Raw genomic sequence first — 26,486 nt, forward strand, 5'->3', positions numbered from 1 at the left:
CCCCCCCCCCCCCCCCCGCCAATGTCAATGACAATATCTGAAGAGTTCACGATATTTCTGATACTTCTCGAGTAATGACAAAGTTGCTCAATAAAGCCTTTTTTTTTTCTTTAACAGAAACTAGGAGTGGCAGTTTCAAATAATTTAATTAAATACATTTAAACATTTATCCAGTATAAACGTTACAATTAGATTTATAACAATATTTATTTAAAATAAATATCTTTAAATATTAAAATAATTAAATATTAAAAGCAATTTCTACATGAATATTTTAGTTTAAAATAACTCTAAATATATTTATTTATTTATTTATTATTAAAATTGACCAACATTTACTTTTCTAATCGTTTTGTGATATTTTAAATATTATATTTGTATAATTACATAAACACTAACAAATAGCGGTTTCAATCTGATAAAATATCTTTGAGTTTAATATAACTAAAAAACATATTTCTTGTTCATTCATTCAGTCATTCATTAAAATTACAATTTATAATATTGTAGTCATGTCCATGACCTTTCCAGGTCTAGAAATGTTAAAATTCCCTTGTATATTCAGGTTTTCCAAGAGAATTGTGGTTCTTAAATAAAAATGACAGTTGTTCAGTTTATTTGAAAGCATATTTAGTCTTGTTTTTAATCCTTTTAAGCCTTGTTTATGGCCCCTTTGGAGCAGTGCTTAGGCCACCAGATTGAGAATCACTGGGTTAAAGCATAAAACGGCCTATTTGTGCCATGCGTGGTGTACTGAACCTATTTAGCACCACAGTCTTCTGCAATATAGTCTTTTGAGAAGCAACAGTGGACTACCTACTCGCTGTTTGACTCTCGTGAGTAGAAATGCTTACACGCTCCCTAAGTGCAGTGTGAAACAGGATTCTTGTTTGATTCCATTTGCACTGGTTCCCAATTATAATAGGAATTCCACCTGAGGATTGTTGACAAGCCACTTTGAAGACTCGTTCATTCTGTTACGCATTCAGCTTAAAACTGTCTTTTCTGTTGTTCTGAGGAGAAATATAAAAGAAATAACAGTTTCACCACAATGAGGACAGGCAGCAGGGTTTGAATGGATGAAATGGGAATCCTCACCTTGGTTGTGAACACAAATACAGAAAACATGCATTACAAACACCGACTAAATGAATGAACTGTAAAATAGGAGCAAGTGTATAGACTGCATCAGGAAGTGTTTTTCTCATTATTTGTCTCTGTTTGCCGTTTTCAGTCTTGCCTTGGGCACCGTGTCTATGAAAACATACTAAGTGCTTCATGTTTTTATTTTAATGGGCTTTAAATGGGCTTTAATGGTGGACGGTCTGCTACTGTAAATGAAATCAGAGCCAAAATGGCTGCTAACAGCCCTCGCAAAGCCAAAGGCCTCCTGTATATCTATCTTCCACCATGCTAATGGGTGCCATTACAGCAGACTAAAATGGGTTTAACACGCACAGTGTTTTATGTAAAAGGCTACAAGCACCACACCATTTTTTAAAATGTTCTTCTTTGTTATATAATAACATGATTTAAATTATACTTTCCATCCTAACAGCTTTGTACGGTAACAAAAAATCTTTCTTAACTGTTTACTGTCTTAAGCTCGTGTCTTAGCTGTTGTGTCTTATAGCATTAGCCAGGCATATGATCAGCTAACAACAAAAAAGAAGGAAAACATGCCTCACATTCAATATGACTATATAATAAGAAGAAGAAGAAGAAGAAGAAATTATATTATATTATAATAATTTTGATTATTTTTTACCTTTTATTATTTTGAATACTAATAACTGTTATTATATTATTATAAATATTTAATTATTTTAATTTTATTATTATTATATTATTATATAATAATAATAATAATAATAATCTTAGTTTTCTTATTATATTAATCATTTGTTTTATCTTATTATATTTACATTTTACTATTGTTAATTATTGTTATTATTTAAGTGTTAATATCAGTATTTTATAATATAAATATTATTCAATATATTTTTATTTATGTTATTATTTTATTATTATTCTATCAACTACTATTACAACAATACTATTGTATTGTACTACAATATAAAGCTGAGTATTTTTTTATTTTTTTTTATTCAAAATCATTTTTATTTTTTAAATATTATTATTTTGTTGTATTATTTTTTACTTCATTATTATTGCAATAACACTACTGTACTATATATTATTATTGTTATGTCAAAAATATTTAATTTCATTTTTATTTGAATTGTATTATTCTTATTATTTTATAATAATAATAAAAACAACAATTATTCCAAATATTTTTATTTTATTATTGTTTAAATATTTGCAATAATTGCAATAATTTATTTGTAAAATAAAAATCTGAGCATTTCATAATAATAATAATAATAAATAAGATGCTGTTTAGTGGTTTTGGAGCAAAGCTATTAACTTCACACAGCTTATGGTGGGTAAATGTGAGCTAGTTAATTAAAATAATGGTTTGTAATGAAGAGCAATGACAAAAAAAAAGAGAGAAACAAAGTGAAGGAGCATGAAAAACAAGGCAGAAGAAAAAGAATTAAACATTTAGCGATTCCATACATCTCTGACTGGAGTGACGTCATGACATGTGACTGTGCTGTAGCCTGAAGAGGTGCACACTGGGTAATCATGAGCGCTCTTTATGTGTGATCAGTCCAACACCCCCGACGACACATTACAATCTTCTGTGATCATTTAAATGAAAAGAAAAACCGTAAAAGACAAAAAAATAAAAAATTCTGGTCAAAGAGAGGCGGTGCAATGTGCAAGCGGGAATCCAGTCACATGACACACACGCATACACACACTCCACTACACAAACCGTTTGCGTGCACTCACACACACACACACACACTCACTCAAGTGTGCTCATGACACACACAGGTGAGGTGTGGAGGGGTTTAAGAAATGCATGATGGGACACAGAAACAGGGACCCATGACATCCAGAGGAACACAAGGGAGGCCTCCCAACCTCAGGGAGCCGGGAAAAGGGTGATGGGGTCAAAGGTCAAAGGTTGAGGGCGGATGGAAGGTTGCAGACAACATGCACAAATGGAGCGGCGGTGCACTGAGCACTGAGCATGAGCAGTCGGACCCTCTCAGACCAGATGGAAAAGACAAAGAGGCATCCTCAAGGGGGGACGGAAGGTTGGCAAGAAGGTGAACTGGAGATGCCATCAGTGTGGCCTACCTTTTCTTTTCTTTTTTTTTCTTCTGAATATCAGCTAGGCAGGGCGTGATAACTACGGAGCTCTGAGCCTCAGAATGCTGAAAATTCTGACGGACACATCTGTCAAGATGCATACAAGTGGATTAATGACCCTTCAGTTCCTGTCCCAGTACTGACAACCACAAAAGAGCACAAGAGCAGGGTTCCCCAATGTAAAAAGCCCATTCGTTTCCTCCATACAACATAATATAAATTATAATATCATTCAAATATCATTTATACACATTTATAGATATAATTCAAATATGATTGATATAAATTATGTACATAATATATTATTTTTATAACATATAATATTTAATAAATTTTATTTAATAAAGTTTGCATATTTTAATTTTGCAATAAACTTCGAATATATAGTAGTTTCTACCTAAAATCAATAGTTAATTGGTTTATATACATTGCAATGCTTTCTGAGATAAATAGTTCATTCAAGTACAGTGGCTTTGTTCAGAAAAGCATGCTAATTTTACTATTTTGGCGTACATATAATGTGCAATTAAAATGCAAATTACAACAATAATACAACATCATTATTTATCTTTTTTTTAACGTTTAGTAATATAATGTTTACATATTTGAATGTTGCAATAAATTGAAAACATATTATTTTCACCTAAAATCAATTATTAGTAGTTCATTCCCATTTAAGTACAGCGGCTTTGTTCAGAAAAGCATGCTAAATGTACTTTTCATTGTGCATATAACATGCTATAAAGCAAACTGCATGGGAAAATGTATTTCTACACAAAACTGAATTAAAATGCAAAATAACACCAATAGTTTCCAGCATAATTGAATGCAACTTGCTAAATTTAACATGCAATGCAACAAAATCAAATTTAGTGATACAAATTAGCATGCTACTTTTTGAAATGTAAAGAGAAAATATTTGCCAATAGGGTTAGAAAATAAAACTTAAAGGGAAAACAATATTATTTTTCTTGCCCCATTAGCAGCTATTTGTTCCTGTTTTAAGCATAAACTCACTTAATTTTGACAGATTTTTCAGAAAGCAAGACTTCATATCTTAAGCCATCGTATTTCTCAAGTAAATGTATCTTGATTTAAGAATTCTTAGATATTTGTACTAGAAAACGACAAAAATACTGTATAAGAAAATATGAATAGAAATGATTTCACTATTTTTAACCCCCAAAAAATGTGCTAGAATACAGTGTATGTTGTACAGTATGCAGTGAGATAGTATTCCATTGTAATCAAAACCACACACTTATAAAAAAAAACTTCTCAGATTTTCAAACTTTTTTCAAATTTTTTTGTTTCATATCAAAATTTCATTTCCAATCAGGTTGTTTTTGGAGAAAGCGAATGGGAAAATACGTCCTGAAGCGATCATCGCTGTGCTTAATTTCACCTTTGGAAATCTAACAGTGAAACTCTAATCAGTCCTGGTTTTAGATGCCACAGCTGTTTATTTCTGCTCGTCTGATTGGCTGATGGGATTGGATGTGTCTCCAGTCCAGACATGCAAGCGGCTGATCATTGTCTATGTGGCATTCTCTTTCACTGTCTCTCTAGAGTGTTGGTGGTGTTGTTGAGAGGTTGCTGGTTTGTACCTTTTCCTCCCATTTCTGGCCGGCTTCATCCCTCCTTCATCGGGGTAACTAATGAGCCCGCTCCAGTTGCCCACCTCCTCTCCTTTGAGGCGGGAAAACTGTTGCCCACTAGTGAGAAAATGAGGCAGGTCGTTTAAGGTTTCATGTATTTGTTCAAGGCAGCAGAAAATGTCAAACACACACTGATTTGTAAAAGTTTTTCATTGGTTTGGTTTAATCAAAAAAAAATAAAAACTGGTGTATGATGTCAGGAGTGTCACTGATAATCTTCATGACAAAGAAGCAATTCAGAACAGCAAACACAATCAGATCAGCTGCAGTTCACAAGTACAGTGTCGCCAAAAGTTTTTAGACACTTCAAAAAGCCTCTGTGTCATTGCATCAGATGACAAAAATATCAAACCAAGTGGAATCTGCTTTTCTCACAACATTTTTCTGAGCCATTTTTGCTATTAATTAATCAAGTCTGCTTGTCCTTACTTTCCTTAAATGAAAGATCAACTGGTTTGTTATTTTGTTATCTAATGCAAAGACATTCATACATTTTGAAGTGACTCAAACCTTGAAAAAAAAAAACAATAAGTGTTACAATAAATAAAGTCACAATAAATTATGGAAAACAATGAATAGAGAGTGATGATTTATATACACTTAATAAGATGTTTTTGAAAGAAGTCTCTTCTGCTCACCAAGGCTGCATTTATTACAGTAAACTACAGTAAAAACGGTAATATTGTAAAATATTATTAGAATTTAAAATATCTGGTTTCTGATTGATTATATGTTAAAATGTAATGTATTCCTGTGATCAAAGCTGAATTTTCAGCATCATTACTCCAGTCTTCAGTATCACATGATCCTTCAGAAATCATTCTAAGATGCTGATTTGCTGCCCAAGAAACATTTCTGATTATTATCAATGCTGAAATCAGTTGTACTGCTTCATATTTTTGTGGAAATGGTGATTTTTTTTTTTCAGGATTCTTTGATCAATAGAAAATTCAAAAGAACAGTATTTCTTTGGAAATATATATCTGTATCTTTTGTCTTTACTGTCATTTTTGATCAATTTAATTCATCCATCATCCATCAGTATTTAAAACTGAGGACAGATGTTGAAAATTTTGCACATTTCTAGATAGTAATTTTACTGGTGCTCATTTTGTCTTCAGTGCATTTTGGATTAAAACACTGGCAAAATCTAAAAAGGGGGATTGCAATAATCCAGATTATTTACAGGCGTTTTGGGAGATAAGACATTGACGTCTTAAAACATATTTTAAAAGCATAATAAAAAGATGAATATGTAACTACACTCTCAGAAAAAAAAGGTACAAAAGCTGTCACTGGGGTGGTACACTCTTAAAAATAAAGGTGCTTCACGATGCCATAGAAGAACCTTTTTGTCTAAATGGTTCCATAAAGAACCTTTAACATCTGAAGAACCTTTCTGTTTCACAAAAGGTTCTTTGTGGCGAAAGAAGGTTCTTCAGATTATAAAAAGGTAAGAAAGAGATGGTTCTTTAAAGAACCTTTGACTGAATGGTTCTTTGTGGAACCAAAAATGGTTCTTCTATGGCATCGCTTGAAGAACCTTTTGAAGCACCTTTATTTTTAAGATTGTACCTTTTCAAAAGGTACACTTTTGTACCTTTTAGGTACTAATATGTACTCTTTAGGTACTAATATATACACTTGAGGTACTAATATGTACATATTAGTACCTAAAGTGTACACTTTAGGTACTAATATGTACCTTTATGGTACCAATATGGACTCTTTAGGTACAAAGGTGTGCCTTTTGAAAAGGTACCGTCCCAGTGACAGCTTTTGTACCTTTTTTTCTGAGAGTGTAGGATTCAAAAAAACTTGCATTAGTATATGTATTAGAACAAAATTGACAAATTTTACTAAACCGATGTCAATTCGTTTCAGCATTTTATTGAAAAAAAAATACTGGAAACATTTTTTTTTGGTCCAATAGCATGCAAAATTGTTTCAAAGCTTACAGAACTCTGATTTCATGAAGTCTTTAAGATTAATTCTGCTGTCCTAAACCAGTTCTCCCTGTATACATGCACAACCATTTTTCTACATGTCCTTAAAAGCATCAGTTTAATGTGGACATCAGCTCTTCGACGAGAAACGCAAACTCAGCTGCTAATGCGAAGAGGAGAGAGAGAGAGGTGGATATGAAGGACAGATGCATTTCTGCAGTCGAGTAGATAATGAAGAGGTCACAGCTGAAGTAGTAGCTAAATGTCAGTACGTTTTCTGCATGGCACAGCCACTTAGCCAATCAATATCTCCAGGACAAAGAAGACATTTCAAGCCTGGCACAAGACTGCAGAAGCTGATTCTAAATCTAGCACCAGTGTAATCGGAGCTAGGAGGAAAATGTAATAAAATAACCTTGTTGTATTTGATTCATACGGACAAACGTCTGTATATGCAGCACTCACCTCTTGTCCTGGCCAGTTCAGTGCGGTTTTATTTTTAGTTGTAACTCTGCGCCAACCCGACAGCTTTAAGACTTATTGCAATGACATTAGAAGGCCAAGTCCAGCATAAAGTGTTTTTTAATAATTCTAAGTTTGGCAGGAGCGTTTAAAAGGACGTTTTATTCAGTGATTTTATTCCCTTCTGTGGCTGCATTATTAATGCATGCATTTGTCAGTGTCTCCCAGCGGCAGCCAGGCTGGCGTGTACCTGAGCTGCAATAAAAATGTGTTTGTCACTGCTTTAATGTGAGGTGTAAATATCAAAATAACTTCTGACTGTCACATGCTCACACATACGCAAGGACTGTGTTTGCTATATGAACTTTATCACTCAGATGTTGCTCGTTCATAGAACGCAAGAATTAATTGTGTGCCCAATCAAGTTTCATTTAAGTGTCTCAGGTGTTTCTCCTAAAAATTCTGAAGAAAATGTGAGTGGTGCTCAGGACTGGCTAAATATTTCTATATTCTCTCAAATTACATACAATTTTTTACTTTTACAATACATAAAAAGGCACGGTAGAAAAATTATGTTACATGTCATTAAAACAGGCTTTCAAATAATCCTAATTTGGCCATGTAGCAATAAATTCTAATAAACCTCCACCTCAGATTCAATGTTTCGAATGGTTTTCCTATATTTCGAGTATCGCAAACAGTGAGCTTGCTCTGCCTGTACAGTACTGTATTTTCTCTGCTGATGCATCTGTTCTCTCCTCTTTGTGTCTGTCTTTATTGTGTCCAGTCTCTGGCCTCTGTTAACATCGTGTTTACAGAAGCAATATTTATATTGCACTGTGATTGGGTTTACACTGCCCCGATACAGAATTTGTCCCTGCATGCGTCAACCCACCGGGAAAACGCCCTATATGCCAGATGGCCAAACAGCATTTGCCTTGGCAAACACCAGAAAAAAAAGAAAGCAAAACCCATAGCCTTTAACTTGGTCATTGGGCAGAAATGTTTCATATTTAAACTATTGATTGTTTATAAAGAAAAAAAAAAGAAAAGATGAGTCACATGATGATTCAGTAACCTCTCTGAAGAACGGTTTTAAAGGGGTCATATGATGCGATTTCAATTTTTCCTTTCTCTTTGGAGTGTTACAAGCTCTTGGTGCATAAAGAAGATCTGTAAAGTTGCAAAGACTAAAGTCTCAAATCCAAAGAGACATTCTTTATAAAAGTTAAGAGTCAACCACGCCTACCTAAAGAGGCTCGTTCTAACACGCCCCCACATATCTACATCACTGTGTGGGAAGATTTGCATAACGCCGCCCAAATGTTCACGCAAAGAAAGAAGGCGTAACTTTTATTCTCGCTGTAGTATTGTTGTTGCCGCCGCCGCCATGTCGTGAAGACGCTGTGTGTTTCGTTGTGAAAGCAAAACTACTTTGGTTGGCCTTCCAAAAGAGGACGATATCCGCTTCATCATGCCTGGAGCTGATCCGTGCTGGTCGCTGAGAAAATACATCAACTTCACGCTGTGGATCGCCGGATCGGCTTTCACTGTGGACGAAGCAGAGTCCAGCCTGGGGTTGTCACACGTGGTTGCTGCAAGCCCTCCGGCCGCTCCTTCGTCGAATGCGCCGGCCGCGCTGTTCTCAAGCCCGCCCGCCTCTGCTCACTCAAGATAGAGAGGAGTAACAATAATGGACAGTATGTGGAAAATAATGTGTTTTTTGAACCTTAAACCACATAAACACATTTCATTACACCAAATACACAAAATAATGTTCTTTTTAGCAGCATTATTTGACCCCTTTAAACGATTCATTAAAAGAGCCGACTCATACAGTAAGTGGCGTGTTTATAATTTACTAAAAAAGAATCAGTTCATAAGAGTCTGTTGTTCATTAATCAGACTATACTATTTGCACTGAATGTTTTCTAATCAAGATAGTATGGGACGCGCGATTAATTTAAAATAAAGACTTGTTTTCTTACCGTTATCTTGAATGGTATTTTTACCCCAACACATTCATGATCTCAACTCGAATGAATTAGTATTTCTTTTTAGAATTTTGGGCGTCTGCCGTAAACAGACGCAGTAAACGCTGACTGAGTAGTAACAATGCGCATGCGCAAGTACTCGATTGCACGAAGCACCTTCCATATTTTTCTTTCACATCTGCCTTATTTTGTGGTCAAACCAAGAGGCATATTCAGTATTCAGTATTCAAACAAAGTACAGTTATTATGAAAAATATATTTGCTTCATTTTTTTAAATTCTGAATATGTAAAGCATGGTGGCATGACTCACCACAATACTATGTGGTTCCAAAACAGCAGAAACCATCATAGAAGTTCTAATGGTTCTAAATACCATTATAAACATTACAAATCATCAACTGTTGAGCATTAAAACCATTATCTGTGGTGTGTTTGGCCATCCTATTAGAATTTAGAGGTTTTGCCACCAATAGAAGGTGACAAATACCAGTAGAGACCCACAAGGACCATTAAAGTTTCCAAACCAACACAATTCCCATTATAACCATTAAAAGCATTACAAATTCTATGAGGGTTGCTATTGTTCTTTTTTAGCAAGGATGGTTGTCAGGGCATTTCTATGCGGTTGCTAAGGTGTTCTGAATAGTTGCTAGGGTTTTTTTTAGATGGTTGTCAGGTTGTTGTTTGCTTATTGATCCAAGTCAAAGGAGTACCTCATTTATAATACGCCTTTTTATGGCTTGATACCCTATTCAAGTTTATGGGATTTAGGAACTTTTGTTATTCTTCGCCATGCAGGGTTTGAGATTTGGTCAAATCCTTAACTGGAAATATAGATATTACCATTTGTCCATTTATCAGTAGCAAATAGCATTTGCCTTGGCAAACACCACTAAAAATATAGCATAACCCAGAAATATTAGCCTTGGGAGATAAATGTTTTATATTGAGACTATTGCTTGGTTTTTGAGTTAATTTGATTGGTTTTGAGTTCATTTTCACAATGGGTTCTTAGGAAATCTGAGCTTAGTTTTTCATTCGCTGTTCTGAAACATTAAGGAAACACATGAGGTTTAGAGTTTTTTTGTCAAAAGAAAATCTGAGAATTAGAAGACTGAAAAGTCTCCATTTGGTGTCCATTTACTCTCATTGCTGTGTTTGAAGCTGCAGTTAGAGCCAAAAGCACTCACCCACCCCTACACATGTTTCTCTCCACTTCAGCAGAATAGATGCGGGGTACAGAACAGCATTCATGCAATCCGCAGCCGTCAGGCTCTGATGTCATGAATCCTGAGTGTGTGTTAGACGCAAGAGGGGGGTTCAGGTGGGAGTGTGAGAAAGCTCCAATTCAGCATATGGGCATCTGCTGGGACGCAGGAACCATAATGCACTGGGGGCGCTTCTTACGAGAGACGCCATTTTACATTGACAAACACACACACACACACACACCCTCGCAATGCTGAGCCATCTCACTCTGCTTACCTCCGTTCCCGAAAAAACTAAAATGATTCACCTTCTTCCGGGGACTTATTCTCGGTATGATGTCATTTTGATGCAAGTGGCCCCAAAAAAGGCATGAAATCCGGATCTTACGAAACACCACCATGACTTAAATGCATAATTAATTTCTAGTGCTTGAATCTAGGCTATGTGCTCATGCAAAGAAGGCTACATCACAGTCTTCCAGATTTTCTTCACAGCCTATAGACACAATTGCATATGATACAATTCTGCAATATATGGCTTTTTGCTGTCACACACACAGGTTTATGCAAGATGTATGAGCTGTTTAAAGGGCTGAAGGTAGAAAAAACAAATCAAGACGAGAACAATAAACACAGAGGAAGAAGAAAACAGACTTAAGCATCTCGCTGCATAGACAGTCATTCAGGGGACTGTGTATGGCATGATTTAATTGAGCTTAAGTTTAAAAGAGATTTTGGAGCCATATGGGTGCAATTAAACATGACTAAGATTAATTGCTGAAGACTATTTTGCACATGCCCTCATAGAACATTGCATTTTTTTTTTTTTTGCATTATGCGCTATTAAATAAATTAATCACCTTACCTTTTAATGTAGTTCTTGCCATAGAGGATTTGCTGCAATAAGGTGACCAGTCCAAAAGCACATATGAAAATAAAACACAAGGATCTGTTTCCTAACAGATCTCTACTAGCTGTCGGATCTGAGTAGCCCATCCTTCAGAAGAGAAACCCACGGTCGCGTTTGCCCTACAGAAGACACACTGAGTCACACCCGCGCGTGTTTACCGTCCTTACGGGCACCGATGCGCTCTCGGTCTCCATAGCAGCTGCCTTTCGCTTCAGTATCGCGTTTGAGCAACCTGCCCGTGAGTATGTCAGTTAAAGCGAGAGTACAACTGCCCAATGAGGTCAATCGTCTATTTGTGGACGTGTAGTAAATCTCGCATAACCTGCGATACGCGACGCTCCTGCAGAAAGCGCGTCTCAAATGCGGAGAGCGCGCAGTTTGTGACGCGCTCCTCTCCCTCTCATCAGCAGCAGCAGCGGGGCAGGGAGGGACTGCAGACTCGGGCTGCTATCAAAGCTTAGAAAATGTGATGCGGGGTCAGTTACTGCAATTACACGAGGACGAATTTGGACTTTGCACTGATAGTTGGACATTATATTATGTTTAAGCTAAAACAACATCATGATAACTTGATATTAAAATAATGCCGTAAACATTAACTAGGCTAAATACAATAATATTATAGCCTATTGTACATTACATGACATGACTGCATTAACTAATATTATCTATCAATGAACAATACATTTGTTACAGTAGCCATTTATTTATCTTTGTTAACGTTCATTAACTGTTCATTGTTAATGTTAACTCACTTCCATTAAATAATGTTAGATACATTCGCTTTATGTATCCCCCAATTGTAAGTCGCTTTGGATAAAAGCGTCTGCTAAATGACTAAATGTAAATGTAAATGTAAATGTAATACCTTTCGATTTTAATAATGTTAATAAACCTTGGAATCAACTAAGATTAATAAATGATTTAGAAGTATTTTTCATTGTTACTTAATGTTAACTAATATTAACTAATGTGACCTTATTGCAAAGTGTTACTAAATAATAAATAAAACGCCCAAATAATAATAATAATTATTATTATTATTAAGAGGAACTATTTAAATAAAATATGATTAAAGTGATGTGTCACACAGGGACTTTTGAACGCCCTTTTCATGATATATATATATATATATATCATGAAAAACAGAATTTAACCATTCATCATTCATCATTCATTTCATTAGCCTAATTAAACTTTTTTAATCATCTATACTTTTTTCACTTCCAAAAATCATCATTTTACAGTGTTTTTTTTTTTTAATAAAATGGCACATCTAATACTATATACTTTTTCACCATATAGTATAGAAGAACCTATGTTGGGGAAAGTTACTTTTAAAAGTAATGCATTACAATATTGCGTTACTCCATAAAAAAGTAACTAATTACGGCACTTAGTTACTTTTTTTGGAAAGTAATGCGTTAATAAAATCTTTTTATGTTCAAATTATTAGCATTTTTTACAGTGTATTGCTTACTAAACAAGACTATATGTTTTTAACACTGTGCTAAAATGTTTCTTTTCAACCCTATTATGCTGTAACACATCCCCCTTTTAAATGAAAGCTTTGATCTTTCACATCACATTTGAGGGAATGACATCAGATATGGGACAAAAGCGTCAAAGACTGGAATTGCATGGGAAAGAATCAGTGTTTTTCCATTCAGTGATATCAGAGGATTGTGGCAGCCTAATGAAAGTCATTTCGGATATTTTTCTTCTTCTTTTTTTTTTTGGGTCTCAGGGACAATTTAAGCCCAGACGTTTTTGTCAGCTCTGTAATTCATGTTTATGGTTGCCGGCATTGGCTGTGAGGCCTTGCAAAGACCGTTTGGAAAAGACAAATCAATAAAAATTTGCTGGCTTCGTTCCCACAAGAGCTATAACACACACTATACACACACATTGTTATTAAATATTGCTGGGCTTTCCACTGATTTCTGTTGTCTTTAAATTAAACTAATTAGCCTCTTACACCAAACCTAACCTTTACAGTTTAGTACAGTGTTCAGTTATACTAACAGACAGCTGTTTAGAACATTGATTTGCTTAAGAGGAAATATGTAGGCTATAATGGTTGTCAGTATGATATAAAAAAATATATAAATAAATCTTGTCATCATAAATCTACATGGCATTTCTATAATTAATCTTTTTGTGACCAAAACAGTTACTTATTACGGTGAAAATACGTTTTATCTTCGTCACAATTAAAATAGCCTAATTGATGTATGCTCATCTCGAATGAAGAAGTCCGCAGTGTAACACAAGGGGGACGTATTTAGTTGTTGCACCGAAAGCGCGCCGGTGGTGTTTTAATGGTACACCAGCGTCTCTTCCGGTCTCTTTCGAATCAGCTCTGAGGAAAGATGGTGAGTTTCACAGCGCCTTGCCTTCAGAATCCTCTAACATCTGATTCATGGCTTGTTTTTAATCGCTGTGCCATTAATAATATCACAAGCATATATATTCAAGACTCATTATCATCTATTTTGTTTGTGATTCCTCGATAGTGAAAGGTGTTCCGATTATATTTTTATCGGTTAGCATGTCGCGTAGCCTTCATGTTCAGTTCCGACGAGCTCGAGAAATACACCGCTTAGCTTTGAAACTATCTCCAAGAGTTCGTTTTAAATAATGTTATATACGTAGTTTTGGGTGCTAATATACCTGGGACCATTTGAATGCCCAAAACTGTCGGATAAGAGTTACGAAGCGAGTTGTGTTTCTGAGTGGCTTGCGTGGCATGAGTTTAGATGGTCAAGTTTCTGCAAACATACTCGTCTGCGTCTCGGAGCCTAACAAGCTGATTTTCTAGACAGCATTTTTGTGCGTTATATCCTAGTGTGCTTCCCTCCCTAGACAGTTCAGTGGGAAGTCATAGTCTCTGGTTACTTCTTATCAATGTTATTCTTCCTGAAACATACTACTTGTGCATCTTCGTCTAAACTTACTTAGCTAACTTCATAACCTTGAGGGCAACAACCTAGTGAGCTGCCTAATTAGACAGCATATTTAGGAACATCTCAGAATCTAGACCACTATGGAGCTATCATAGTGAGCTGCCTGCATAGACATCACTTATGGACGTAATAGTGTCCAAAGCAGGATGTGAGTGAATGCTGTCTAGGTGGGCAGTTTGCTGTTGTATGAATGGGAACATTTAAATCTAAGCAGTAATGTGAATTCTTGTGTTTTCCAGACGAAGGGTACGTCATCTTTCGGTAAGCGTCATAATAAGACGCACACATTGTGCCGCCGATGTGGATCCAAGGCGTATCACCTGCAGAAGTCCACCTGTGGGAAGTGTGGCTACCCTGCCAAGCGCAAGAGAAAGTGTAAGCGTCTTGATTTGTATATGAACTATCACAGTTCAAAGTTTGGTTGTTTTTGCATTGATCTGGATCAAGTAGCTTTATTGGTATGCTAAAATTGCTTAAAATGTTAACATTGCTAATATTAAAGGAGTAGTTCACCCAAAAATGAAATTATGCTGAAAACCCTCAGGCCACCCAAGATGTAGATGAGTTAAGATTCTTCATGGGAACAGATTTGGAGAAATTTAGCATTACATGACTTGCTCGGCAACGGATCCTCTGCAGTGAATGGGTGCCGTCAGAATGAGAGTCCAAACAGCTGATAAAAGCATCACAGTAATCCACACCACTGCAGTCCATCGGTTAATGTCTTGTGAATACGAGTCCCCTATACATAATAGTGCTTTCTCCAGTGAAAAAGCCAAAAATAAATGTCTGAACAAATGACTGTCCAGTGATAACCGGTTTGAACTGAGGTAAGTCTGAGATGTTTATGGGTGGCTAGAGGAATGCATTTTATTTTCATGCGTTTTAAAATGTACTTGTTTTTGTTTGCAGACAACTGGAGCGTTAAGGCCAAGAGACGCAGCACCACAGGAACCGGCCGCATGAGACACCTGAAGGTTGTTTTCCGCAGGTTCAGGTGAGGAAACGGGCATGCAGTGGTCTGCTCAGACTTTCATGCTTTTAATCTTTGAGTTTAGTGTTTTCTTGAGGCATTTTCGGACTTTTGGGAGTTCTGCCAAATTGGGATTTTTTTCTTTTTTGTTATCGGACATTGACACAGTGTATTGTCGTTGATGGAGATCTTCCTGTTCATCCTGTGATTTGATACTTGCCTAAAACCTGAGATGCTGTAGTCAGGTTAAATTAGCATCTATACAGTGGCTTACCAATGATGTTAAAAAATAAATGTCTGAACAAATGACTGTCCAGTGATAACAATTTTATACTGAGGTAAGCCTGACCCATGTTAGGATCTGTTTTCTGTTCAGTTTTTATTCTTCAGACCAGTTGGGTTTTTTGAAACTACTGTTGGAAGGGACTTGATCGATAGATTTGAGACCATTGCAGTCATGCTATGGGCTTGTGAATTATCTCTAGGGCTATTATTTGTGATGTTATGTTGACTCGAGTATGTTTTTTTTTTTTGTGTGTATTTCAGAAATGGATTCCGTGAGGGAACCGTGCCCAAGCCCCGTCGGGCAGCAGTGGCTGCGTCCAGCTCCTCATAAACTCTTTCCAATAAAAAAAGTGGTGTTTGAAATGTCTGTCTGAATGCATCCTTTTGTTTCACTAACACACTCAGTACTTCTCAAACCAGTTGAAAACAAGTTACCTTTTAATATCAATACAAACCAAAGGCTGTTATGAAGCGAACTGATTTATGTGAAGAGTAATATAAAATTAGTTTTTACACATTTTTTATACATTTTTTTTAGCTTGCATGGTTTTATGAAGGTTTTGATCACCAGATTTGAGACTTTAATATTAGTATAAATTCCAATGAATATAGGAAAACTGATCTTGCTAGGAAACGCTATTGTTTATTAAGGTTTCTTTTAATATTTGCATTCGAAGTCTACAGCAATAAAATGACACCGTTTTTAAAAACTTTATTCAATTCAGGCGCAATCTAAATTTTGTTTACAAATAAAAGAATGTGTAGGGTGTCAAAATTGTGATGGACTCAAAACAGCTTCTGAAGACCTCAGTAACTCCATGCTGAGAAACGCGTGCAAACATAAAAAGTGACAAATCGAAAGTGTCGAACAAAGTGATATAAAGTGAGAGCAACAGTAGAGTGATTCTATAAACACATTTTTATAAACAGAACAAACCCGTTTGGAGTTGCTGCAGAAGTAAGCTGTGATTGTGAACTTTTTTTTTTTGATTGTGTGTGATTTGACAAGATGTGATGTGTTGCAGTTAAAACAGCAAGTGAACATTTTTTGAGTGCACTAAACCCAGACAGAAATCTAGACTCAACTGAAGTTCTAGAATGAGAATGGCTGAATTGAGTCCTGTTCTGATCGCTCTCTATGGAGCTCAGGCTCTAGACCCAGTACTGTTTGGTAGTGATGGGGGGTGCGTGAGGTCTGTGCTTCGGGACGTGGTTCTGAGTGACGTAACTTGGGTTGTAGTAATCCCATTCCAGAGCGGATGCCCAGGCAGAACCCGGGAAACCATCACTGTCCATAGAAAGGATACGCAGAGATACACCTAAATGAATAGTTAGGAGAATTCAAAGAATGGACAGACTCCAAATCCAAACTTTTCTATTTGTAGTGTATATGTAGTTTAGGCTTGAGCTTTTGAAGTCTCCTCAGTTCAGTGAATGAGATCACAAAACTAACCTGCACTGGCTCCAAAGTCACTGTCCAGTCCAGAACCCCCAGCCGAGGGGCTTGACGATGCCACATAGCATGAGTTCTCCGGCGAGATGATGCTGGCGAACTCACATTCCACATGGATCTTATCCAGAGGAGCGCTCTCCAGCTCCATGGTGCTGCTTCTACGCATGGAAGTCACCGGCATTGAGAACTGTAACCAGTGCAGTTAAACGGTTAAATTACTCATGGGCAAGTTTTACCTCGCATTTCAGTTGGACCCAAAACTGTACAGAAAGTAATCGTTTTCCATGTCAGCCACCAGACTACAGCTAATAAACTGGGCTGCATTTCCCAAAAAGATTGATCGTGGAGACCATTGCCAGTGCTGGGTAGTAACTGATTACATGTAATCTGGATAATGTAATCAGATTCCAAAATTGACATTTTAAAATACTCGTAATCAGACTACAGTAACTTTTTATTGATTACATATACACACACAAGTCTTCATCTTTGGAAGGCTTTGTCTTTCAAACACATTAAAATGCTTCATGAACCCCAGTTTAAGAAACCTTGACAATGTTTAATGCACTTAATGTTGTTAATAACAACGAATGGAATATATTTTTGAAATATTCTTTGCATATTTGTATCAATATGATGCAATATTATCCTATTTAAATCAATGTGAGAAACGAGCTAGGTCACACTTAATCTAAAAGTAATAAATAAGTAGTCCATTTACATAAAATGTGTAATGTAATGGATTACGTTACTAACCACAATTATTGTCAATGTAATTTGGAATCAGTAATTTGTAAGTAGTTTTCCCAAGCACTGACCATTGCCACCAATGTTTTACTCTATAAACACTGCATGTAGTAATTTTCCCATAATATATAAATCAAAATCTATGGTGTTTTGGATCTGCTACTATGGTATTACCATGCTTTGTGGGCATTACAGTGCTATGTAAATACTCCAATATTTGCTTTTTGGACATACAGTGACATATAAATACCCACTATATGAGAATGTCAATCAAATTATCATAGTTTTATATTACCATTTCAAAGAACTATAAAAACAAAAATGCCCCATTATATATTATAACCAAAACAGATCTATTGCACTTTTTAATATGGTCCGGTAATGCTTTTTGTACGGTATAAATACCTTACTATATGAAAATGGCAAATTACTAAAGTTTTATACTACCATTTCTACGAACCATGGTATTAAAATATGATAGCCTACCATTAGGCCTATAAGTATAACCACCAAAAACCGTGACATCTTCCATTAATATTCAAATTCGTAAAAGAGATTTTCGATTATTTAATATTTCATTAAATCATGTGTTTTGGTGATTTAGTGTTTTTGACCCTACCCCATTTGGAGTCACATGCAGTGCTGGTGAGTTCGGGGGCACCGTGTTGACCCGCTCCGTGTCCGAATCACTGGACTGCAGCAGAACCGGGGCGCTCGTCCTCCAGTTTGGCACGCGCAGGGACTCGGACCCGGCGTAAGTGGCCCCATCCGGGCGTAGAAACCTGGCGCGCTGCCCGGTGGCCCTTCTCTCCGCTGAGGAGGTCAGGGACGAGGTGATGGGAGGCGCCAGCATCGGTTCCGAGACCGAGACGTAGTTGGTCTTTCTGTTTGGAGCGAACAGAGGCTCATCAGAGAAGCGGGTGATTCTCTGGCGGGTGGAACCCGACGAGTGCATGAGCGAGATTTCCGAGCCGCAGCAGTCTCTCTTCCTCAGGGTCATGCGTAACAGCTTGTATCCCACAAACAGGCAGTTGAGCAGCAGGAGCAGAAGGACGCAGGGAATGAGCACCAGGATCAGCAGGGCCAAACTGGACGCCGGGAGGCCCTCAGGTAAGTTTGATGAGGGCACAGCCGATCCCAGCTGCGACATTTCATCACAAATCAGGATAAAACAATATGATTTTGATGCTTACTTAATTGTACCTCTGATCATTGTTTTTATGTAAAATAATATCAATAAAATGACTAAAACTGAGAGCCGACCCGCAGGTGCGCCCCATTGACATTAATTAATTCCGCGTTGAGTGCGTCAAGAGCTTAGGCTTTTCACCGACAGTTTACAACCACTTTGCAATCTTACCTCATAGATGAGAACGTCTTTGGTGTGTTAAGACGTTTATTTTGTTCGCGAGCCCTCAAAATAACACGGTAATGAAGTTAAATATGTAAAAGCACTTATGCGGGAAGTCGTGCGCACGTTTTTGAAGAGTTTCAGCTGAGGTGAAATCAAGCGCTTGAGGTTCCGATATCTGACTGGAAACAAAACAAAATCACCAGGAAAGTTCAGAGAATGCTAAGGACATAATTAATTGGTGACACTTTAAAATAGCCTAATAAAATGTTATATTGCCTACCAGCTTGTCTTGGTATTATTTACATGTTTTTGCTTACAACTTTTGGTTTCCAAATTATTGTAGCCTAAATGAAAAGGTATAGTAATTCATTGTCTGTATGTAGGCTAATTCTTAACCATTTTTTTCTGAGGGAAACGTTTATTGATAGTTGAAATAGAAGCTGAAATAAAGCTGAAATAAAATATTACAATTAGTTGAAAAACGTCAACTAAAAAAAAAACTTAAAATAAATTTAGTTACCTCTTCTAACTAGCCTAAATGAAATAAGCTAAGTCGAAATATAAAAAATAATAATAGGCTAATAATAAAATTGTGGGTGGAAACCGACGAGTGCATGAGCGAGATTTCCGAGCCGCAGCAGTCTCTCTTCCTCAGGGTCATGCGTAACAGCTTGTATCCCACAAACAGGCAGTTGAGCAGCAGGAGCAGAAGGACGCAGGGAATGAGCACCAGGATCAGCAGGGCCAAACTGGACGCCGGGAGGCCCTCAGGTAAGTTTGATGAGGGCACAGCCGATCCCAGCTGCGACATTTCATCACAAATCAGGATAAAACAATATGATTTTGATGCTTACTTAATTGTACCTCTGATCATTGTTTTTATGTAAAATAATATCAATAAAATGACTAAAACTGAGAGCCGACCCGCAGGTGCGCCCCATTGACATTAATTAATTCCGCGTTGAGTGCGTCAAGAGCTTAGGCTTTTCACCGACAGTTTACAACCACTTTGCAATCTTACCTCATAGATGAGAACGTCTTTGGTGTGTTAAGACGTTTATTTTGTTCGCGAGCCCTCAAAATAACACGGTAATGAAGTTAAATATGTAAAAGCACTTATGCGGGAAGTCGTGCGCACGTTTTTGAAGAGTTTCAGCTGAGGTGAAATCAAGCGCTTGAGGTTCCGATATCTGACTGGAAACAAAACAAAATCACCAGGAAAGTTCAGAGAATGCTAAGGACATAATTAATTGGTGACACTTTAAAATAGCCTAATAAAATGTTATATTGCCTACCAGCTTGTCTTGGTATTATTTACATGTTTTTGCTTACAACTTTTGGTTTCCAAATTATTGTAGCCTAAATGAAAAGGTATAGTAATTCATTGTCTGTATGTAGGCTAATTCTTAACCATTTTTTTCTGAGGGAAACGTTTATTGATAGTTGAAATAGAAGCTGAAATAAAGCTGAAATAAAATATTACAATTAGTTGAAAAACGTCAACTAAAAAAAAAACTTAAAATAAATTTAGTTACCTCTTCTAACTAGCCTAAATGAAATAAGCTAAGTCGAAATATAAAAAATAATAATAGGCTAATAATAAAATTGTCAAAAGCTACTTAATTAAAATGAAAACTGAAAATAGAAAAAATTAATTCAAAATATGACTAAGCAATATGTTAGTATAGGCCTATAAATAACACCAAAATAACACTATCTCAATATTATTTAATTATAGTACATTTTTGTAGGCGATTCCACTGAAGAGTTCTCACCATGCTATAAAACCAAAATAACACTGATATCTCAATATTATTTAATTATAGTACATTTTTGTAGGCGATTCCACTGAAGAGTTCTCACCATGCAATTAATTTCTATGGCCGAGAGAGGGCAGTGTAGACTAGTTTAAGATGGTAGTCTTAGTTGCCTTTTTCATTTGTTGTTGTGCCATCACAAGCCCTGTACATGTTATTACTTTGAAGCCATCAAAGACATTTAAAATGCTAACCTAACCTTGATTCCCGTTGGCACTTTAGATGGTCCCTTAAGTACTTATAATTTCGTCCATTCATTTTGTGGGCGCTTTGAAGTTTAGAAATGAGTAGCAGTTTAGAAATGAGTAAAGCTTCCACAGGGAACATACCACTTATGCTGGAAGCACAAATACACAGTCGCTGTACATGTTGTGAAATGTCATGAGTTGCCTCTTTTGAAGTTAGAAAAAGGAAAAATTACAAATTTTCTGCATAGTATGTAGCTAATAAAACAACAACAACTGCATATTGGTGGATTTCCCAAGTTACACTTCAGATATAGAATTGGCTTTTTTTAGTTTTTCTAAGAAATATCTAGGTTCACACTCTGCTAAAAACAGCCATTCAGACCCTGAGTAAGTGTGAGTGTCATTTTAAACTGTGAGTATGATTCACGGGCCACGAACGCGGCTATGACTGACACGAGACAATGTTCTTCTCGCTCAGACAGTTCATATATTTGCACATTTCCTGTGAATACCAGTGTGTTGAGCTTGAGAGAATCATTGCCAAATATGCCCTATCAAATATACAGTACTCTTAGAAAAATATGCAAATATTGTACCATTAGGGGTAAAACTGCTTGAGGCAGTACCCTCAAATAGCTTGTCATCTTTATACCTTATTTACCCAAAAAGGTTCACAAAAAGGATACGTATTACTACTTTAAAAGGACTAATACAGACCTTTTAGGAGTATATTGTAACCCTAAAGGTACAATTTTGCACATTTTCTGACTGTATTTCAACTGTGGAGGACCTTCCTTGGAAAAAGATCACTTGCACCCAAATGGGAATAACTATTTGAGAAGAAGATTATATGAATCATGCCTTTTCTTTTCTTCTCAGCTTTTCGCTTCACAAGCCTATTAACTGATGGACTGGAGTGGTGTGGATTACTGTGATGTTTTTATCAGCTGGTTGGACTCTTGTTCTGACGGCACCCATTCACTGCAGAGCATCCATTGCTGAGACAGTGATGTAATTCTACATTTCTCCAAATCTGTTCTGATGAAGAAAAAAACTCATCTACATCTTGGATGGCCTGAGAGTGAGTTTATTTTCAGCAAATTTTCATTTTTGGGTGAATTATTCCTTTAAATTCGAAATCATTTGCTTTAATATGGACTTTGTTCTCCCTTTGCTGCTTTGCAGACTTCTGGGACTGCAGGGATTTGCTCTCATTCAGACATAAACATCACTGAGATCAGGTACTTATGTTTTTGTGATGGAGTCTGGCTTATTGTTTCAGTGTATCCCAAAAGTTTGGCCTGTGCAAATTTCTTTGTAGACCACACTTTGTGCACTGGGGCATTTCCAACAGATTTGATCTTTTTATGTATATGAACAACTCTTGGATGTGTTCTTGATTAGTTTTTCCTATGGAGCACTTTGTGCTATACAAGTAAAGTTACTATTTTCATCTTCAGAAAGCAATAGGGAATATACAGCAGGCTTTGAAACTATTAAAAGCATGCTGATTAAATATTTAAAAGCTAAAACTTTATGGCAGCTACTGAGTTTTAATCAACCGCACCATGGCCTCATATAGCTTTTGTGTTTATTAGTATTCAAATCCACAGTGCAAAAATTCCACCATTTCTAGTGTGGAATATGAACATCTCAAATAATGAATACATAAAGATCAACTTTATTAATCTTTTATCTCTTTGAACGGTATTTTTGAGGCAAGACACCAAAGGTGATTAGGGTAAAAATGTTAACTAATTGAGACCATCATACTTCCGCAGTTGATTAATCACAGTACATAAAATTTTGTATTGCAAGTTGTCTGAAATGTTATGTTTAAATATGCAAATGAGGGCATATTTAAGTGCTTAAGTGCTCAACACATTAAAGACCGCAACACCAAATTCCAGTTATTTCATTAACAAAACTTTATTTCTGCTTACAAAACATGCGTTCATCATACATGCCAGGTCATATCTGAAATTCACATTTTCTCGATATAATTTTTTACAAATAATTCATTGGAACATGACACAGGGATCTCTCATAGAGACTAAATCACTGACAGTTCTGTACGTGAGTACAAGGTCGTCATGGTTAAAGAAGTACGCTAACACTTCAGAGTAGCACCATCAGCGTAGAGTGTGTGTGCCTCACAGAGACAAACAGCTGACGTTAAGTCCGTCACCAAAATGACGGAAAACGCGTTTTCTTTAGTTAACACTGTCCCAAGCTGTGTTTGATGATTTCTTTGCTGCTCGGGGGAATGCGATCAGGGAAAACGACTTGAAATTCGACCAGCAGGTCTCCACGCTGGGCGGGGTTCTTCACTCGGGGAAGCCCCTCCCCTATTAGCCTTCTCATTGAGCCGGGCTTGATGACATCATTGCATGGGAGGGGCTTCATCTGTCCGTCAAGCGTAGGGATGTTAACCGTACACCCACATAGAGCCTGGAGAAAAACACAAAGAAGGAAAACCGTTAAACGTTGTGTCACAAGATCATCTTTGATGAAGTTATAAAGGTCTGTATCGATCCTCAGTAGCTCTCTTTGTCTTGAGATACAATCTGTTATATCACAAGCTGCAGTGTTTTGGCAGCATAAAAGCTATAATGCCCCTCCCTCCGGCATATGTTATGAGGTCTAATCCACTTGTCTATATATGATGCTTTTATATAATGCGAGTATGAACGCGGGCGGAATATAGGCCAGACAGATTGAACATTACAGTTACGCAACAGCAGAAAAGAGCCGCTAATCGCCCTCATTTCTCAATGATGCTCCAGTCTGTGGGGGACAGGAGGGTATGCGTGGGAAGAGAAAGATGAAGTGGATGTGGAAAATGAGAGAGGGAGAGAGCGAACGGGGGCGAGAAGTTTGGTATGGAAAGTAAAAATGGAAATGAGCTGGAAAGAATGAAAGAATAAAGGTTTGTTTTTAATAGTCGATGCCAAATCTGATGTTTAGAGAGCAGGATGGTCAATTTAATGATAACTTATTCGGCCAATAATCTCAAAATGGCAAAACATTATTTGGCCAGTAATTGGCTGATTAACAACTGTTTCAGTTCCAAAAGCATCAACAGACTTTTCAATGATAATATGCTATGTTTGTGATATTTTGGAATAAATATTGTATAAAATATTTTTTAATTCTAGTTTGCTGTCTTATGAATTTTTCTGCAATATATTGGCCAATCAGGCACACTTATCAGTACCGATAATCTTAAAATGACCAAATATGGACTGAATATTTCCTGATATTTCAGCCAGGCCAATTAACCAACCAATAATTAGCAATTTTAAGTTTATCAGCCAAGCAGGTGCAGTAATCAGTGCCAGTAATTTCAAAATGGCAAAATAGGCCAACTAATTGCCTAATAATTGGCCATTTTAAGGCATCAAATGATTGATTTCTGTTTGGCTAGTTAACAGAAGTTCCCAAATCTGTCAGCAGATTATTAACAATTTCTGTTCTTTTATTGTACAAAGTGTTAATTTCATTGTAATTTGCTATTTTATGATTATATCAGCATTATTTGGGCAATCAGGTATAGTTACCAGTGCTGATAATCTTAAAATGGCCAAATATGGACTGAATATTTACTGATATTTCAGCCAGGCCAATTATTTGACCAATAATCAGTGTCAGTTCCAAAATCTGTCCAAAATAATTTACCATTTCTGTTTTTTTGAGTAAATATTTTGTAAAATAAGTGCTAATTTGATTCTAATTGACACCATTATATTTGTCACCCTGCTCTGTAGATATTATGGGTCTATTCATAGTTTTCTTAGAAAATAGATACATGAGGGCGTATAGGCAAAATAGGATCCACTGCTAGAGAGGAGCGAATGACAGAATGTGTGTGAGACGAAGCTGAGAGCTGAGGAGGTGGTGTGCGAGATGGGAGGGAGAGTGTGTGCTCTGAGGCTGCGGGGGAGAGATGCTAAATTTAGATGCAGCTCTCTGCAGAGGCTTATTGAGTACCGGCGACTGCGAGGGAACATTTCGTACCGCCATGCACACATACACACATACACGCGTACACATCTCACCTCTCGCAGCGTGATGGTGGTGGTGTACACAATATGCGAGCCGTCTCGTCTGAAATGGGTGTGCTTCTTTTCCTTAATAACAAAGGCCAGGTCGTTTGGGGCGTGGCCGAGTATCTGATGGCCCTCCTTGGGGAAGGTGATCCTAGTGCCCTCCTTCCATCCCTTCTTCACCTCCACGTCGAACATGCGCTCTTCCGGTCTCAACGCGTGTTTGTCCGTCTGCCGGAGGCGTGTCACTTTCACACGCTTCGTCACGCCCATCAAAATGTCCTCCAGTGACACGAGGAGCTCGTGAACTTCAGCCACGCCCGATGGCTTGAGCCCACCCTTGTTTCCATGGTTACGGCTGAGGTGGGGCAGGGGGTTCCGCAGGAAGGGGTTAAACAGGTCATCATCGGAGTCGAGGTCGAAGTTGAAGAACATGTGCCAGGAGTGGGCGTCAGCTTTCGAGGAGCTGTGAGAGGGGTCACTTTTGTTTCCAGCTGGAGCCACACCCCCTTTGGTCAAACCTTGAAGATTAAAGAGATTTTATTAGCATGCATGTCTTTGGTTTTGCAAAAGCTAAAAGGGCTCATTTGCTGGTTAATAAAGTATCGATAAATAATTGATCATGTTTGCAGCTATTTGCACCCAGCACTGCAAGTGTGTGAATGAGTTCAAATGGGGTTGTAGGAACCCACTGAACTCAGTGTTCATTTGAAATGAGTGTGTTTGTAGGTGCATGCAATGCAAGTGCATGCACATTAAATATGTTTGTGCTTGCACTTTATTCTCACCTTGTTGATCATAGATGCTGCGTTTCTCTGGGTCTGTCAGAACATCGTAGGCTTGTGCAATCTGTTTAAATTTGTCCTCGGCGTCTGCGTCTGGGTTCTTGTCTGGGTGGTAACGGAGCGCCAGACGCTTGTACGCCCGTCTGATCTCCTCCTCATTAGAGTCACTTGATACGCCGAGCACAGAGTAGTAATCCACACACTCTGGTGAGGACGGGGGACTAGACACCTCGGGTTCTTCACGCACTTCCTACACACATACACACACAGATGGCAAGAGTTTAGAGTACAATCATTTCTAGTTCTCCTTGGTTCACCTACACAGGGTGATCCCAAATAAAAAGAATTTTCTTGGTTCAGGCAAAGATGCAAGTACCATAGCCATGAACAATAATTTTCAGAGTAGATGAATTTGTCAGTGACCAATTCTTATAAAAAAATTTTTTTTTTTGGGTCACCCCAGTT

At 37.2% G+C, this 26,486-nt stretch overlaps 4 protein-coding genes across 6 annotated transcripts in view; 1 reads left to right on the plus strand and 3 right to left on the minus strand.

Annotated features, from left to right (window-relative positions):
- Positions 1 to 11,782, minus strand: part of LOC107675696 (alpha-2,8-sialyltransferase 8E-like) — a 16,345-nt gene extending 4,563 nt beyond the window's left edge. The window contains exons 1-3 of the mRNA XM_016470111.1: positions 11,363 to 11,782; positions 4,836 to 4,943; positions 3,217 to 3,315 (exon numbers count right to left, since the gene is read on the minus strand). Coding sequence (XP_016325597.1) covers positions 3,217 to 3,315; positions 4,836 to 4,943; positions 11,363 to 11,493 — 338 coding nt within the window. The 5' untranslated portion in view covers positions 11,494 to 11,782. The remainder of the gene's footprint in view (positions 1 to 3,216; positions 3,316 to 4,835; positions 4,944 to 11,362) is intronic.
- A 1,903-nt stretch (positions 11,783 to 13,685) lies between these two features.
- Positions 13,686 to 15,994, plus strand: LOC107675724 (60S ribosomal protein L37). The gene is made up of 4 exons (XM_016470136.1): positions 13,686 to 13,782; positions 14,613 to 14,748; positions 15,286 to 15,370; positions 15,893 to 15,994. The coding sequence occupies exons 1-4, from the start codon at positions 13,780 to 13,782 to the stop codon at positions 15,960 to 15,962; spliced, it is 294 nt and encodes a 97-aa protein (XP_016325622.1). The 5' UTR covers positions 13,686 to 13,779; the 3' UTR covers positions 15,963 to 15,994.
- A 336-nt stretch (positions 15,995 to 16,330) lies between these two features.
- On the minus strand, positions 16,331 to 19,532 carry LOC107675815 (uncharacterized). 3 transcript variants are annotated; one of them, XM_016470286.1, is made up of 5 exons: positions 19,466 to 19,532; positions 19,192 to 19,364; positions 18,451 to 18,972; positions 17,085 to 17,271; positions 16,331 to 16,950 (listed from the first exon to the last, which is right to left on the minus strand). In XM_016470286.1, exons 3-5 carry the CDS (start codon positions 18,829 to 18,831, stop codon positions 16,784 to 16,786), a joined length of 735 nt encoding a protein of 244 aa, XP_016325772.1. In that variant the 5' UTR covers positions 18,832 to 18,972; positions 19,192 to 19,364; positions 19,466 to 19,532; the 3' UTR covers positions 16,331 to 16,783. The 3 variants fall into 3 exon arrangements, with proteins under 3 accessions (XP_016325772.1, XP_016325773.1, XP_016325771.1); XM_016470287.1 differs by lacking the exon at positions 19,466 to 19,532 and having other exon boundaries at positions 19,192 to 19,381; XM_016470285.1 differs by lacking the exons at positions 19,192 to 19,364; positions 19,466 to 19,532 and having other exon boundaries at positions 18,451 to 18,981.
- Positions 19,533 to 23,103: 3,571 nt separating this feature from the next.
- LOC107675810 (dnaJ homolog subfamily B member 5-like) overlaps positions 23,104 to 26,486 on the minus strand; it is a 4,523-nt gene continuing 1,140 nt past the window's right edge. Inside the window, exons 2-4 of the mRNA XM_016470279.1 lie at positions 26,025 to 26,271; positions 25,249 to 25,757; positions 23,104 to 23,641 (exon numbers count right to left, since the gene is read on the minus strand). Coding sequence (XP_016325765.1) covers positions 23,408 to 23,641; positions 25,249 to 25,757; positions 26,025 to 26,271 — 990 coding nt within the window. The 3' untranslated portion in view covers positions 23,104 to 23,407. The remainder of the gene's footprint in view (positions 23,642 to 25,248; positions 25,758 to 26,024; positions 26,272 to 26,486) is intronic.

This window comes from Sinocyclocheilus anshuiensis, unplaced genomic scaffold (genome assembly GCF_001515605.1).
Source record: "Sinocyclocheilus anshuiensis isolate Anshui unplaced genomic scaffold, SAMN03320099.WGS_v1.1 scaffold708, whole genome shotgun sequence".
NCBI classification, from domain to species: Eukaryota; Metazoa; Chordata; class Actinopteri; order Cypriniformes; family Cyprinidae; genus Sinocyclocheilus; species Sinocyclocheilus anshuiensis.